General features: G+C 41.7%; 1 protein-coding gene across 2 annotated transcripts in view; it reads left to right on the forward strand.

Annotated features, from left to right (window-relative positions):
• The first annotated feature begins 6,036 nt into the window (after positions 1 to 6,036).
• The window catches only part of LOC138620604 (guanine nucleotide exchange factor VAV3), a 94,308-nt gene continuing 85,430 nt past the window's right edge, over positions 6,037 to 14,914 (forward strand). Inside the window, exon 1 of one of the 2 annotated variants that reach the window (XM_069697957.1) lies at positions 6,037 to 6,458. In XM_069697957.1, coding sequence (XP_069554058.1) covers positions 6,252 to 6,458 — 207 coding nt within the window. In that variant the 5' untranslated portion in view covers positions 6,037 to 6,251. The remainder of the gene's footprint in view (positions 6,459 to 14,914) is intronic. The other variant, XM_069697956.1, reaches the window with a different exon arrangement.

Genomic DNA, 14,914 nt, shown 5'->3' on the forward strand with positions numbered 1-14,914 from the left:
CATGAATTTCTGTTAAAAATAGATAAATGTGCCCCTTCGCAGACTAACGCCTGGGGAAAAACATCCTTCACCCACTGAGCTTGTGTCTCCTGTCATATAGACATTTTCTGCATCTGACCCAATGTGCAAAACAATTAATATTTTCCTTAAACTCCTGCAAGGGGTGAACTTCATTTATACTGTAGGTTAATTTGCGCTTAATGAACTCCGCTTCAACACCAGAGAGTAAATTACTATATGCTGTAATGGCTCTCTTAGACTCTCTTTGTCATTTTGATTAGTCATGCTCTTACTCATCTTCCACTCTATTGCCTCCATCCTGACAGTTCCCCAGCTGATCCTCTTCATCACTGCCATACTCTGATGGAACCCTGCAAGGCCTGGCCAGTCGCCACTTATCCCAGGCCTCTCATGGGTATCCCAGGCCATTGATTTCTCCTCCGGCCTCCTAAAACAACAAAATGGAGTGCTAAGAGTGGGGTCAGGTAATCAATAGCAGTCAGAAAACAATGAACCAAAACTCCAACGGTCGCTTTCGGTGTTAACTCCTGGTTATATATTCACAGATATCCTCCTGGAAGGATACTGAAGGTAAGAGGCAAGATTAGAGGAAATGTGATGAGTTTGATTTAAGAATCGCAAATATCATGTTAATTCTGGCATGAAAGACTTTAAACCTTAAAGAATAGATTTGAATTAATGTAAATACATTAAGCTACAAATACAGCTGAGTGATAAACCTTCAAATCTGCTGGATATGGAGGGCATTTGCTTTCTCTGGCAGGGAGATAACATGCCCTTCACAGAAGAGGATGAAAGAGATGCACAAATAGATCAGCCACTGCCACCAGATCAGGTGACACAATGAGCAGGGTGAAGCTCTATAAATTACAGTCCGGCAGAATTGCAAGATGATATTGATGGAGTGTGGACAATGTGGCGGTGCCCGCATGTTCCGGGAGCTGCTGAGCTTTTGGGGGCTTTGATCATCTGGCGGGACGGTGGGGAGTGGAGGGGAAGCCGCTCTGTTACCTGATGCCAAAACCTGCACCGTAACAGTGTGCGAGGCAGAGAGCGTGAATGCTGACCGGGACACGAGGCTGAGCTGCACTTCATGTCATACTATGTGCTACTGGTGCAGTTTTGAGTGTTTTCAGTTTCTCTCAGGGTCAATATTACCGACAGGCAGATATTACTGTCACCAGCAAGATAAGTGAAGAAGGCTAACTTCAAACTAAATGCTGACCGGTGGTGGCTGGATAATGTGGGGTGATGGGATGCTGACCCCTTTCAATTATCTAGAGAAGAAAGGCAACTTAAACATGTTTTGTTCATCTAGGGAGCAGTTAAGGATAAAAATTCCTGTCGCCATCCTAGCAAAAGACTTCTCACTTGTTGGCCAAATTGAATATTGATCTTTAAACTTTAGGCAAGCAGGTGACGCGAGGCTGCTTTCTAAATGGTTGCTTAAACATTTTGACCCTGCAGAACCTCTTCAAGCTCCAGACGCTGCCACGTTTGATTTGATTGGTATATTATTATGATCTTGTCCTCATGTGATTGGACAATTCATTTCTATGTTGCTCTCTCTTCCGCACTCACTATTAAATCTGTGTCTGACTCTTGCTCCACCTCCAACCTGGAAACCCAAGAAAAAATACATTTTAATCAGCAGCCACCACTGATATTACTAACATTACCAAAAATAAATAAATGTCAGGCTTTCACATGAAATATTGTCAGACAATAACTCTGGTGGTTCAGAGATAAATTAATCAAATATTGCAAGCCCAGGCACATCAAAGTTGTTTGTTATTTATGTGTTGACCCTTGATTTAATTACTTAAAAAGACTTGCTTTATGTGATATATTTGATTTAGTCTTTTTCTGTTGTGCCATATGTTTGTGTTTTCTGCTTATCTTTAATAACTCTAAAATTATAGTTCATATTTGATTGTTGACTTTAGTGATGTGATGTGACTGACAAATAAAAAAACAACAACCTGGCAGTCAGATGTCAGATATGTGCCCACACATTTTCACCCTATTTCCTGGAAGCTCTACATGGTTAGTCATTACTTTACAATTCTGGTCGTATTCCTGGTGAAATAACCCAAAAACAGGCGATTCGTTCATCTGTGCACTGATGGAAAATTGAAGACAGTAACACCCTGTTTTGATGCAAATGCAGCGGTGCTTGGAAAACACCAGGAACTCTTTGGATCACTGGGTTTCAGCAGTCTTGTGCAGCTGCAGCGTTAAAAAATGAATGAGCGCTGCAATTTCCCGAAATGCACAACTGCCATCAACTATTCATATACATTTTGGATTGTAAAGGTTCTGAAAATACAGCTGATACTTGAAGTCTCGTGTGTCTTTGTGTGTTTCCTCTCTGTCCCTGTGCAGCATTAATCAGAGGAATGCTGATAATTGTCAAGGCTGCCTGGCTGTCCAGTCTGGCAGAGGAAGTCGAAACAGGAGAAGGGTGCTGAGGGGTACGCCAGCATCCACCCACCTCTCCTGTCATCCAGGCTATGTCAGCCATGGCATCCAGTGTGCAGCCTGTGGAAGACAAAGCTGGATGGACATTTCCACTCTTGACATTCATCCAAATCCTCTACATAAGAGCAGAAGTGGAGATGAGGAACTGAGATGGCTGTATGGATGTATGTATATATGTATGTATGTAGGTCGGTAGAGAGAGAGAGAGAGAGAGAGAGAGAGAGAGAGAGAGAGAGAGAGAGAGAGAAAGAGAGAGAATTCAGGATCACAGAAGTGTTTACAACTGCAAAATGCCAGCGACTAATCTTCGCAGCATTGTTCACACAGGCCTGTGTGTTCAGTCATTGTATGTAAATGCACTCAGCGCCACACTCTCTGCATAGAGCCTTATTTTTTTTTTTCATCAAGGTTCTTCCTCCTGGTGCCTGGGAATCGTATTGAAAATGAAATTAATCTGGAAGGTGTGCAGTTCATCTCTTCTAATCTTCCATCATGTCTACACATACTGTAAGAGCACCCTCACGGAGCACCGTTTAATGTGATTACCAGCACTTTCTTCTTACAGATTTGTATTACTTTTCACATACTGGATCTCTCGTAATCTCTCATTCCCGTCTTTGTTATTCAGTGCGTACATCGCTGCAATAAAGGCAGAAGGTTCTGCTTTTATCACACCTTTCTGTGGCAGTATATTCACTTTTTCAGACATTTGTCTTATTTACTTCAATCTTTATGTAGTTTATTGCCTTTTGTTGCGCTAATAGCCCAACAGGGATCAATAATAGCTTGCATGTCCAATTTGTGTTGCAGCTTCACATTCATGCCTGCTCACCAGTCTTTTACTTAGAGTGGAACTTAATTGCTTTGCTCAAGAGCAACTTGACAGTGACATGGGAGGGAGGTCACAGTCAGCTTCTTGGAGTCAATCTGTGTGTGGTAGGCACAAACTACAGTGCAATACGTAATAACCCAGCACGCAGCAAAAATTAAAAGGCAGCTTGCTCTTTCTGTGATATCCCACATCCTTTTCCAATTCCATTACCGAGCAATTTAAAACAGTTAATTTGATGGCTGTAAATCCAACCAGAGCAGTCGGCATCCAGCAGCATCTGAATTTTATTCACACAGAAGCAATACGAGATAAAAACCCGGCTTCAGTTCGAGCATATATTGGCTCAGTCATGCCAGTCGTGCTCCCAGTGGTATGATAAGCAGGTTTTTACATTTGCAGGATGAATGTTAATGCTTTGTCCTTTGGAGAAATGCTGTTCCAACATATACTCACCTCTTTCTTGAGCCATTTCTACAGTTGTGTAAAAAAATACAAGCTTATTATTGCATTAAAACTCACTCCTTCATTAGCTTCTGGACTTTTTTGTGTTGGACAAAAATCAAAATGTAACATTTAATAAGTGTATGATGCCTCATTACCACGGAAGTATTGAAAATAGAAGTGGCTCTGTTTCCATTCTACAATTCACAGGAAATAATGCATGTGATGAAGTGAAACTAGAATTGGCTTCATTAGATAAGGATAGGCCAAATTTAAACTAAACGAAGAGACAAATCAGAAGACAGGGCTCATATCGTTAGTGCAGAACAGGAACAGAATTGTACCTGACACATACCAGCTACAATTTTAAACATATCAGCCACAGCACCATTAAATCCTACTGAAATTTCCCGACATATTAATCATCAGTAGTTATCGCTTATCTCCTTTTGCAGGCACCATACCATTTGTTAGGATGACCGGTAGCTGCTGGAATAAAGCAGGAGGCCTAAAACAGAGATGAGCTGCAGACCAAACAGGTGTTTATTCACCCATAATGAACAACTAAAACCTCTGCAGAAGCCAGGTGACACTAGGTCACAGCAGCAGTTGCTGCAACTATGGTCAATTGGCAGCCTTTTATAGACTGCTACAGACCAGCCCCCTCAAGGGCTACCATTCAACAGGCTAGTCTGATCCACAAAACCCATCAAAGCTGACAAACTAATGACATACATAGACATTTTTACATGAGCACATTACACAGTGAGTTGGTTACCTAATTAATAACATTTTCACCCATCATATTCAAGGCCAAGCTTGAATTTGAAAATATACATACACCCCTCTTCAATCAACCACTTGGTGCCTTCTGGAACCTTTAAAACCTGTTCAAGCCCTCTTGGACTCTTTTGGCCGGAACACCTTGGAGAGGAGACACACAGCAGAGGTAAGCAATTTAACAAGCAGATTAAAAGGACTGGAGTTACATTTTCTGCTTGATCATGTGATACAGTTTTGGAAAACTACAAAAAAAATAAAAATCCAAGAGATATGTGTAAAAAAAAGACTAATACTAACTGTCTTTGATAGTAGACTGTTATCAAAGTCAGTGGTGGAAGCAGTATTCAGATACTTAACCTAAGTATTGTAATACAATACAATACAATAGCATGATAAATTCTACTTGAATCACAGTACATGAGTATTAGCAGCAAAATATAGTTAAAGTATCAACATGAAAGGGCTGGTTTGGTCCCTCTGACTGATATATTATTCTATATGACATAAGATTATAAATAGTGAAGACTTGGCATGTTACTGTTATAGCTGGAAGTAGTTTGAACTGGTTTATCCAGTTTCATATCCAGTGACAGCAGATACATGTGATGGGTTGTGAGATGATTCCTGGAAGATGAAAGAAAAAAAAAAGAAGCTGTTTTTAGTTTTTCTTCTCCTTGATTTTTGCTGAGATACATAATTTCCTGGGAAGTTGAGAGTGAAAAATCACTGTTTGGTGGAGCTGTTAGCCACTTAAAAGTGAACCCCCGACTACACAATGCTGTTTGTAAGACGTCAGAAGACAAACAAATTGGAAAGAAAACGTTTTTTTTTAACAATGTATTCTATTTTAAAAAGCTTATTATAACATTTGTTGTAAAATCTTTATTTGAAAAGTATTCTAAAGCTGTTAAATAAACATCGTGGCATAGAAATATTTACCTGTAAAATGTGGAGTGGAAATATATATTAAATGGAAATAACTCAAAATTGTACTTGAGTAGTTTCTTCCACCACTGATTTGATACTGTTCAACTCATCTCCTTTATTCAGGTAAGACTTTCGGTGGGTTTTAGTCATAAAACATGATCAAAGCAAACTTAAATGACATTATTTGTGCTTTGACTCAGTAAAGTGAGCATCTGAGAAAACGGTTTAGTTTGTTCAATCATTAACTGAGCAGCCCTGTAATTATTATCTGTGCAGCAGGACTATTTACATACCGACAAGAGCTTGACAGTCATGACACTGGCTGTAAACATTTTCAAGTTAAATGACGTGATATATATGCATGTGGATTTTACCTCAGTCTGTGTGGCTTTCTGTTTTAATGCTATATTCCTGCACTGTACTTTCATACTCGACGAGCCTATGGATAGCAGGCGGAAGAGGTGAAGATCTGGTTGAGGGGGAGGGAAGAGAGACATAGAGAGATGGAGAGAGAGAGAGAGAGAGAGAGAGAGAGGAAGAGGAAGAGAGAGAGAGGAAGAGTGCGCTGTGCGCTTCATCCACAGCCTCAGTACACCGTACTGATCATCCTTGGAGCGGCTGCCCGCGTCTCCACCAGCTCTGTTTTCATCGGCTCTTCCAATTGACGGATGTAGCATGGACCCGATTTGAGACGAAGGAACCGTCAGCACTTTCATTTTCTTCAAAAGAAATTTGTTAAAGCTCCCCCCCGGCTCAGGTCAGAATAATGATGGAGTATTGGAGGCAATGCGCGCTGTGGTTAATAAACTGCAAGGTGCTTCCAGCTAGCCACCGGGTTACATGGGAGTCTGCCCAGGTGTTCGACCTGGCGCAAACCCTCCGGGATGGAGTCCTCCTGTGCCACCTGCTCAACAACCTGAGACCCCAGTCCATCAACCTGAAGGAGATCAACCTCCGGCCGCAAATGTCACAGGTAAAAAAACGGACTGCACACATCTCTAACGTCTGCTCTCGCTTCGTCGCCAAACTACAACTTAGCCCCGATGGAGAGCGCGCAACCAGGCTTCGTGAGGAGTATGCCGGTTTAAAGTGGCGGTGCTCTTCGGCAAGAATGGCATTCGTGCTAAAACACAATCAAACCTTACCTGAATTTAACTGGACTTGTATACAATTCGGCACAATATAATCACCAAATGAACGAATGGCTTCTTGAAAATTTCAACTTTTAGAAATCTTGGTTACGCCGCTCGTTGCCGCCCCCACTGTGTTGTTTAGTGGCGGCAAACGGTGCAAATAAGGAGTCATTACATTGTATTCGGTGAAATTGTCAATTGTGGTCCATACTTGAGTGCAGAATGTATGCCGAAGTAAAGATGTGCTCAATTCCATTGTGGAGAACTCGTAATTGTTGTTTTATCACGCGAGTAGTTTTGACAGTCAGCAAAGGGACGTTAAACTGCAGAGACGTTAGACGGAGTTTGGTAGTTGATTTATTGGGGCCAATTTCATGCTCGATAAAAGTTATAGTGTGAGTGAAAATGACAGAAACCCGACTTTCTCAGATTTTTTTATTACTTAGTTCTCTAAGTTACTTGTAGTCACTGTTACTATAGAACTACTAGAAAATATTGATCAACAGTAAACCGTGTGTCCTCTTTAGGTGATGTTGATACACTGGATATTACGCTTTGTTGTGACCTATTCTAATTAGAGAAATGTATTTAAAGAGTGCAGCTAAAGCGATGAGTAAAAATGTATTTTATTGTAATACCTTTTTATTGAGAAATTGAGCAATAAACTGTTTGGCTTCCCTGACAAATAGAAGCGACAAAGATAATCATGACGACCTTCTTTCTGGTTATTTGTATGGTTTGTCCTTTAATAGATAGCTCGATAAACAGACAGAGCTGTGGCCACGTGGCTCCTGTTTGTCACATACCATCTGCTTCAATAACAGGACAGCCAGCTAGACCAGATTAATATTCGCCTTCAAAACAGTGAATCTGGGTGTCTGGCTTGGTGACAGCACAGTGAGGTAGGCATTCACCTACTGAGTCTGCAGACCTGGTGTATAGGAGGATTATTCTTTACCAGTAACACACACACACACACACACACACACACACACATATATACTGTGTATGACTTTGTGTAATGGATGCCCTGAAGCGCTCATCTAATACAAACCAGGTGATTAAAGTATGGACATCAGTACTATGATGTACTGAACATCTGATGGAGAGAGGGATTAGGCTTATTTGCTGGGGAAAAAAAAAAAAAAAGACTCCAGACTCAATGTCACTGTGGCCCAGTCAATATGATATGCTGAAGCTGTTCGTTCACAATCGAATTGGGCATCCGCTGTTCGACTTGAGCACGCAGGTCAAGTGGACAATTTGAAAAAGCATTCAGGACTTTAATGTCATCAACGGCAGTGAAAATCCACCGCGTAGGATCTGTTTACTCTTGAGATTTCTGACCAAACTAGATTGGGGCTGTAAGAAGAGCCTGTTAGTCCATTTGCTCTTGGAAGTCATACCAACCAATATCCGTTCCAATATCTTTAATAATAGAGACATCAGTTGTTCTGTGTTTCACGTCGGTCATGACATAATGACACACAACAGAAGTGCCATGCAAGGAACTATACATGCGCTCAGCGCCTGGCATGGGCCACACTGGGTTATTTATAGGCAAACTTTGGTTTATGCATGACTGGATGGTTTACTCACACCAAGCCAGTGATGAAGCTACGTTCAGAGGCAAATTAGCATCAATAGCAGGCTGAGGCACAGTTTTACCAGATTGTATTTGCAAACATGTGACCATACACTGTGTACAAGTACTGCTTCTGGTGCTGAGGGTTTGTGACTGCAGTGTGCATCTTGCACTTTGAAACTTTAAATACTGTCATATTTTTCTGAGTAAAGTTTGAGGTTTTTAGGTGGTACTCATTTCATTGTAATTGTTCATGCAAACCCCGTACTGTAGTTTGTCTTTTGTTTATTGCAACTTAAGGATGTGAAGTGCATTACTTCCTGGATTGTTAATAACAAAAACCTACCAGACAATAAATATAACAGCAATTATGAACACTGTCATGACCTGCTTGTACAGTAGATTCAGTAATTGTTAAATTAATGGTAAAATGCCCACCTATATTGAAATAATTGAATATCTTCTGTTAAACTTAGTCAGTACTTCATATGTATGTCAGTAGATCAAGACTCGCAGCTTTCACTTACTCACAGTGTAAAAGAGACAAAAAAGGGCGTCACAACCCCCCAGCAACTTTCCTCCCCTTGTCTCCTCGTAGTTAAATTTACATAACCGAGGGTGGAGTTGCTTCCTTTTCTACCTGCATAATTCATGAGAACCGTGGCAGCTACTTTATCATTGGCCAATAATAACACATGGGACGCCACTCTGGCCTCACCCGTGGGACCTATGAGACGGAAAGACAAAGGCAGTGAAAGGACGGGGCTACAAAGAGTCTGTCTGAGCTGCACGCAGGCATCTCGGAGGACATAAAGGGACCCGGCGGGGCCGACCCGCCGTGCTGGGGTTGGCTGCTTAATTAAAGTACAATGCTTCAGGAGCTCTGAAGAGTTCACATGTGGGATGTTGGCATCAGGACGGGCTGCCTCTCGTTCTGCAACACTAATTGTGTTTAGGTGATTTGTAGGGGCTGTATAGTGAGTCAGTCCCGTTGAGAAAAGGGAAACAAAGAGGCAGCAAAGTGATGTATGGAAAAAGGTGTGACATGAAGTAGCCGGGATCTGTCAATTTACTGAAGTGACTTAATCTGTGCTATAGGTTGCTTTCTAGTGGAAGATGAAGTACGTCAAAGCAGAGACCGTTCTATTGGGCATCATTTTTGCTCTGTCTATGCATGTGTAAAATTTCGCAGTTTACAAGTTTTGCTATGAAGACCTCAAAGTTCCTGTTAAATTCATAAAGATCAGCGTGAAGCAACATTTTCACCCTCTTTGATCTGAGTTTTACGGAGCTATAACGAGCCAATTACATAGTCTAGACACAGTCCGACCACAGCAAATGCAGCATTTTGCTTTTTCTACCAGGGAGATCACCACATAATCAGTAGTTGTTTTTTGGGGTTTAGCTTTCAGAAGAACTATGGACGGCTTGTCACAGGGGAACAAACAGACCATGCGGTCAAACATGCAGCATGCAGGCTTTCCATTCCTCTGTGTGCTGAAACGTTTGGATCGAGATTCTGCTGAATCTGTTTTTACTGCTCAGCTTATGTAAGTTTGGGAGCAGGGGTGAAGAGGAGCCAGTGATTGATTTCAAACACAAACAGTTGCCTAAACACATCAAACTAATATAATATTGGAATATTGAAATTTGCCCCGGCACCACCTATAACTTGTTAAGCCTACTGTTGCCTTGTTTTCCGTAACACAGGATTAAAAACTGCACATTCAGAGAGGAAACATTGCTGTGAACACCACCAGCTGCTTAACAACACCTCACACACACACACACACACACACACACACACACACACACACACACACACACACACACACACACACACACACACACACACACACACACACACACACACACACACACACAGACAGACCAGCCGTGAGCCTCACACACACACAGGAAATCAGGAAATGGAATAGAGGAAGGAAGTGAAACTAAACATGCCCTCGATCATGCTCCGACCAAAGCAGCGAGATGTCAGACACAATGAAGTGAAAAGCCGCCTCTCTCCACGATGCAAAAAAAATCCCCACAAAACAACACATGCTTTGCTCTTCACAGAGTCGGCTTCAAAGATTTCAAGGCCCCCGGTCTTTCATTTTTTGAAATGGGAAGTGTGAGAGAAAGACAAGAGTGAGGAAGAGTCAGGTCTAATTTTAACGGGTGTCAAGCAACAGACAGTGTTTTCAGAGGGTAACCAAGTACATCTAGATGCAGAAAAATGAGAACGAACACTTTATAAACTTTTGCACGCATTGCAGACAGAGAGCTCAGAGGTGCTGCAAAGACTTAACACATTTATGAATGTGATGTTTACGTCAATGTGATGCAAAATACTCATGTTAGCCCAGATTTAGCAGTATAAATGAAAATCATCCGATGACTCTTTGCGTGATCCTAAAACCTTCACTTTTTGTTATTTAAATTTTGCTCTACAAATCAAGCCACTGACTCACGACACTATCGTTTCCGAGGATGTATTTTGACAGGTATGCAGGATGTGTTGTCGTTTCTGCTGACCTGAATATGACTCCTGGAGGCCTTAGCGTGTGTACGACACTTGTACACATCGTACACTTAGAGAATACTCTTGTATATTATACATGGTACATATGTATATTTTATCAAAGTTCTGTGATGTCAAACAAAGAAGAGAAAAGCCTCTTTCACACAACGAGCTCTGCGTGCAGCGAGCTTCAAAGCCTCCGAGGTTCGCTCTGCGCTTTCAGAGACTGAAGTTAGGTGGAGATAGTGGAGGGGGAGTGAGGGGAAGGCGGAGAGGAGATGTCTTAATTTTCTTTTTGATTACTGCACAGCGATGCAAGTCATATCGGCTCAAGGAACAGGAGTTGCTTCTGCATAACAGATTGTGGTTCTGTGTAAAAACAATGGCCCAAATGTTTGTATGTAAAGTTTCTTTCAGAAAAAAAATTGTACTGTGTAAAATGTAGGGTTCAGATTAGGTGTTAATTATAGAGAAAACCTATTGTGATAGTCACTAAGTCAAATATAGTAATACTAATAAACCAGAAGGCCATAGATAAGTCAACCACACAAAGCGATATGGTAAAATTTGATATCACTTCTTTTTCTGTTTGTTCCTCAGAAGTTTGATCTTTTAAAACTACTTTTCAACTCTTCTGTTTTTTAGAAGCTGTTGAGGCCCCCAATTTGTAGTCTGCTGATTTGCCAGTTAATTGTATTATTCAGAGATCTACGTTACGTTTTTCTCAAGGAGTACATGTGCTACTATATAAGGACCAGTAAAATTAAAAAAAACCAAGTTTTTTACAGACATATTTGGACTGCATTTGTGTTCGTTTCTGCTCGTTCTCCTTGTGTTCAATTATAACGAGAGAAACAGGACATTAAAGTGTGAGCACATGCAACCAAAATCACACATTGGTCCATGCCTATTAGATGCAAAGGCCGCTGTTTCAAGACTAGGTCAGAACCTATATTTGACAGCTTTTAATTTGAAACAGATACATGATGTCATAGCATTCGGATGACCAACGGTGTAAGTTTACCACTCAGTCGGTGACGGGCGTTCATGTTTATAATGCTGTTGCCGTCCAGCCAAAAAGCTTCGCGAATCAGCCCAAGGTGTTTATTGTGAAGCACCTACAGGAAATGTTGCGCTTAAAATCGGGTGGTTTTTAAGAACCAGATATTTTTGGTTGTTCTGTAAGTGGACTGGTGGACAGTTTATCTACAGCCACCGTTAAGTGGACTAAAGGTAAAGTTACCATTTTACTTTCTGCTTACATCTTAGGATCTCAGTCGTTTTTGGATGATACTTTTAGTATCTAGTGTCATAGGTTTTATTTGTTCTTTTCTTGCTATGCTTAGAGAAGATAGTAAATAATGTTAAACGGCTTCAAATAATCCTTCACACAAATCTGCAGAATCACCCACTGACACCAACTTTTCGTTTCATTTATCGTCTTTATTTGTGGCGGCAACAAACTGAAGTTGAGTTGTAATGCATTCTGCTGTGCAGCTTCTTAACTCAATGCCACATACCAAAATAAAATCTGAAGAACAATCACACTTAGACTCTCATTTCTAAGAGGATGTGACCGTCTTGGCATTAAAGGAACTTTTCAATTCATGCGTTTTTCATCTTGGAAATCATATCGGTGGACATTTGCTGCTGTTCCGCTTCCCTTGTTGTCATCTCGTGTGGAAATGGTCTCCTCATTAGTTTGTAGGGGAACAATAAGGCACAGTAAGATTTATGGGTCAGATTTCAGTGACCACACTTCACACTTAATGTCGTCACCCATAATGTACGCTTTAGACACATCTTGTGAGTCCCGTGATGACTCCCCTTTGAGTTGCCGGAGTGTGGCGGCCTCCGTTGATTTGTTGTGACGACAGCATTGCACCTGTCATTGTGTAAACACCACATTACTGCAGTCACGTGCGGCCCGAGGCGCCGCAGCCTCCCGTTTACAAATCCGCCGCGTTACGCTGCCCCGGTTTGCTCCGCTGTGTCGTCACCACGACGTGCGCGTTCACCTGCCGCTCCCCGTACGGCGATATGGACGTGGATATTTGCAATGACAATATTATGCTGCACTTCAGCCGTGTGCGCGCACGTGCACAGAGTCAACTGACCTTTCATTCCGTCGCCAAGGTAACAAGGCTGAACCACATCCAGCCAGTAAAGGCTGTGCTCCAGTGCACATCAAACTATAGATAATGTATATGCTGATTTTATTAGGAGATATTCAGCGGTGGAGACTGTACTTGCAATCAATGTTTATTATGTTACTCCGTTCTGGCGCGAACGCTTCAGTTAATCACTGTTGAGTGCTCTAAAAGCTCAGAGAAAGTCAATACTGTCTATTGTCTTTACTGGCAAACAATCATCATCACAGATGACATTTTGTTCTCTTTAAAGGAGTCCCTCAGCATAGTGTAATTATTCGCATTTTAAGACACGATAACTGCAGTTGTGCCCTTTATTTTGCCTGATGGAAATATCACAGTGCTATCGGGAAGACAGTGAGCAGTCCGGAGTTGTATATAGATGATACCAACCACCAAGCACGGTCTTAGCCAGCAGCAGTGAGTCTGCAGCCTTTTACTGTCACGTTCACTCTAGCGGAAACCCGGAGCCAGGAGAGGCGGATAGTTCTGTATGAAACTCTGCAGAAATCTAATATTAAGACTTAAATCTCCACAGATTGCAGGCTGAGTATCTCCATATGTTGTTTGTGTACATGAGACACATATAGCACCTGCATAACACCTTCTGCAGCTCAGATTAATGACCCCGTATCTTTTCCAGCAAGGGACGGTCGTGTGTGAGTCGTCCTGTGCTGAGTGAGTAGAGGTGGAGGTGATGGATTATTGTTGTCTATTGGAAATGGGGAAGTCCTTATTTGTGTAATGGAGACAGAGAAGGAGAGAGAATAGCTGGGGCCCCATACATATATAATACTGCACATACAAGGGATAGGGTCATATATAGGCCTTATAATTTGGTTATATAATCTTTTACAGTGTCTTTGGAGAATTTTATTTTTGGCAGAAAAAAAAAAAAATTGAAGATATATTCAATATGTTTTGGCCCAAAAAAAAAAAATTGGCCAATGTTCAATTTCAGTCCAAATATCTGCCTTTTTGCAGTTGAAATCCCAAAATATCCCTTTCAAACACCCACATCAGTCAAAACCCCCACATCTGAATGGACACCGAGAGACACAGGTCAGACAGCAGTTGACCTGTCTCTGTCCAGAAACACAGCGGAAGCTTATTCACACGTTTTAAACACAGTCTTCCAAGAGGTAGAAAATCAGGAGGAGGATGATGATGATGATGATGATGAGGAGGAGGAGGGACGCTGTCTGCTCCGCATTCACGCTTCAGTGTTTGCTCATTCAGTGTGTACATTTTATTTAGTGCTTGGCTCAGTTTATATGACATTCAACACTCTTCACCACCCTGAGTCCTTTTAATCCGTCTTTGGAGCCAGTCACACACAGTTGAGCTGGAACTACTTGACCTGCATTGCTGTAGCCAAGAGGGTTCATATCTCATACAGGAACACTAATTCAATTCCCTTATCTAGTGTGTGTGTGGGGGGGGGGGGGGTGGAGTCAGCTTTGTGTATATGTGGGGTCATTTGGGCTAAAACCAGTCTCTAATGGAAAATGGCTTCTGAGACACTTATTGGTGTTGTGGGGGAGGTACACGGCTCCCCTTATTGCCTCGTTGTCATTACATGAAAGCAACAGAGAGGCATCGGGATCCATACTGTGTATGCCTTTGTCTGTCGCGTTCACAGTAAAAACTCCGTTCCTGTAGAGCAAATGGGGGAATCAAAGTGCCGTGTGGTGTAGAAATGTCAGGGGGAGTTTTCTGTCATCTGCAATTCTTCCTGTGATTGTTTTCTCTGTAAAAGTCAGGACAGCTGATCACGCAATTTGGGTGTCATTAACCTTTATGTATGTTAATGTTGTCGCTTGACTTTGTGAATGTACCGTGTTGTTGTGTTTTAGTGTGCCTGGAGATATTTTCAACATTGTACTTGGGCAACAGGACAAACAGTTGGAATATCGATGGTTGTGACCTTTATAAGAAGAAGAGAGAGTCCATTTAAAAAGTTTTTTTTTTTTATGCCTTTATTGACAGTGATAGTGAAGGCAGACAGGAAATGGGGTAAAGAGAGCAAGGGAATGA

Source organism: Brachyistius frenatus, unplaced genomic scaffold (genome assembly GCF_029030835.1).
Source record: "Brachyistius frenatus isolate BFR_SWC_R1_liver_20210118 unplaced genomic scaffold, ASM2903083v1 Contig_25, whole genome shotgun sequence".
Taxonomy (NCBI): Eukaryota; Metazoa; Chordata; class Actinopteri; family Embiotocidae; genus Brachyistius; species Brachyistius frenatus.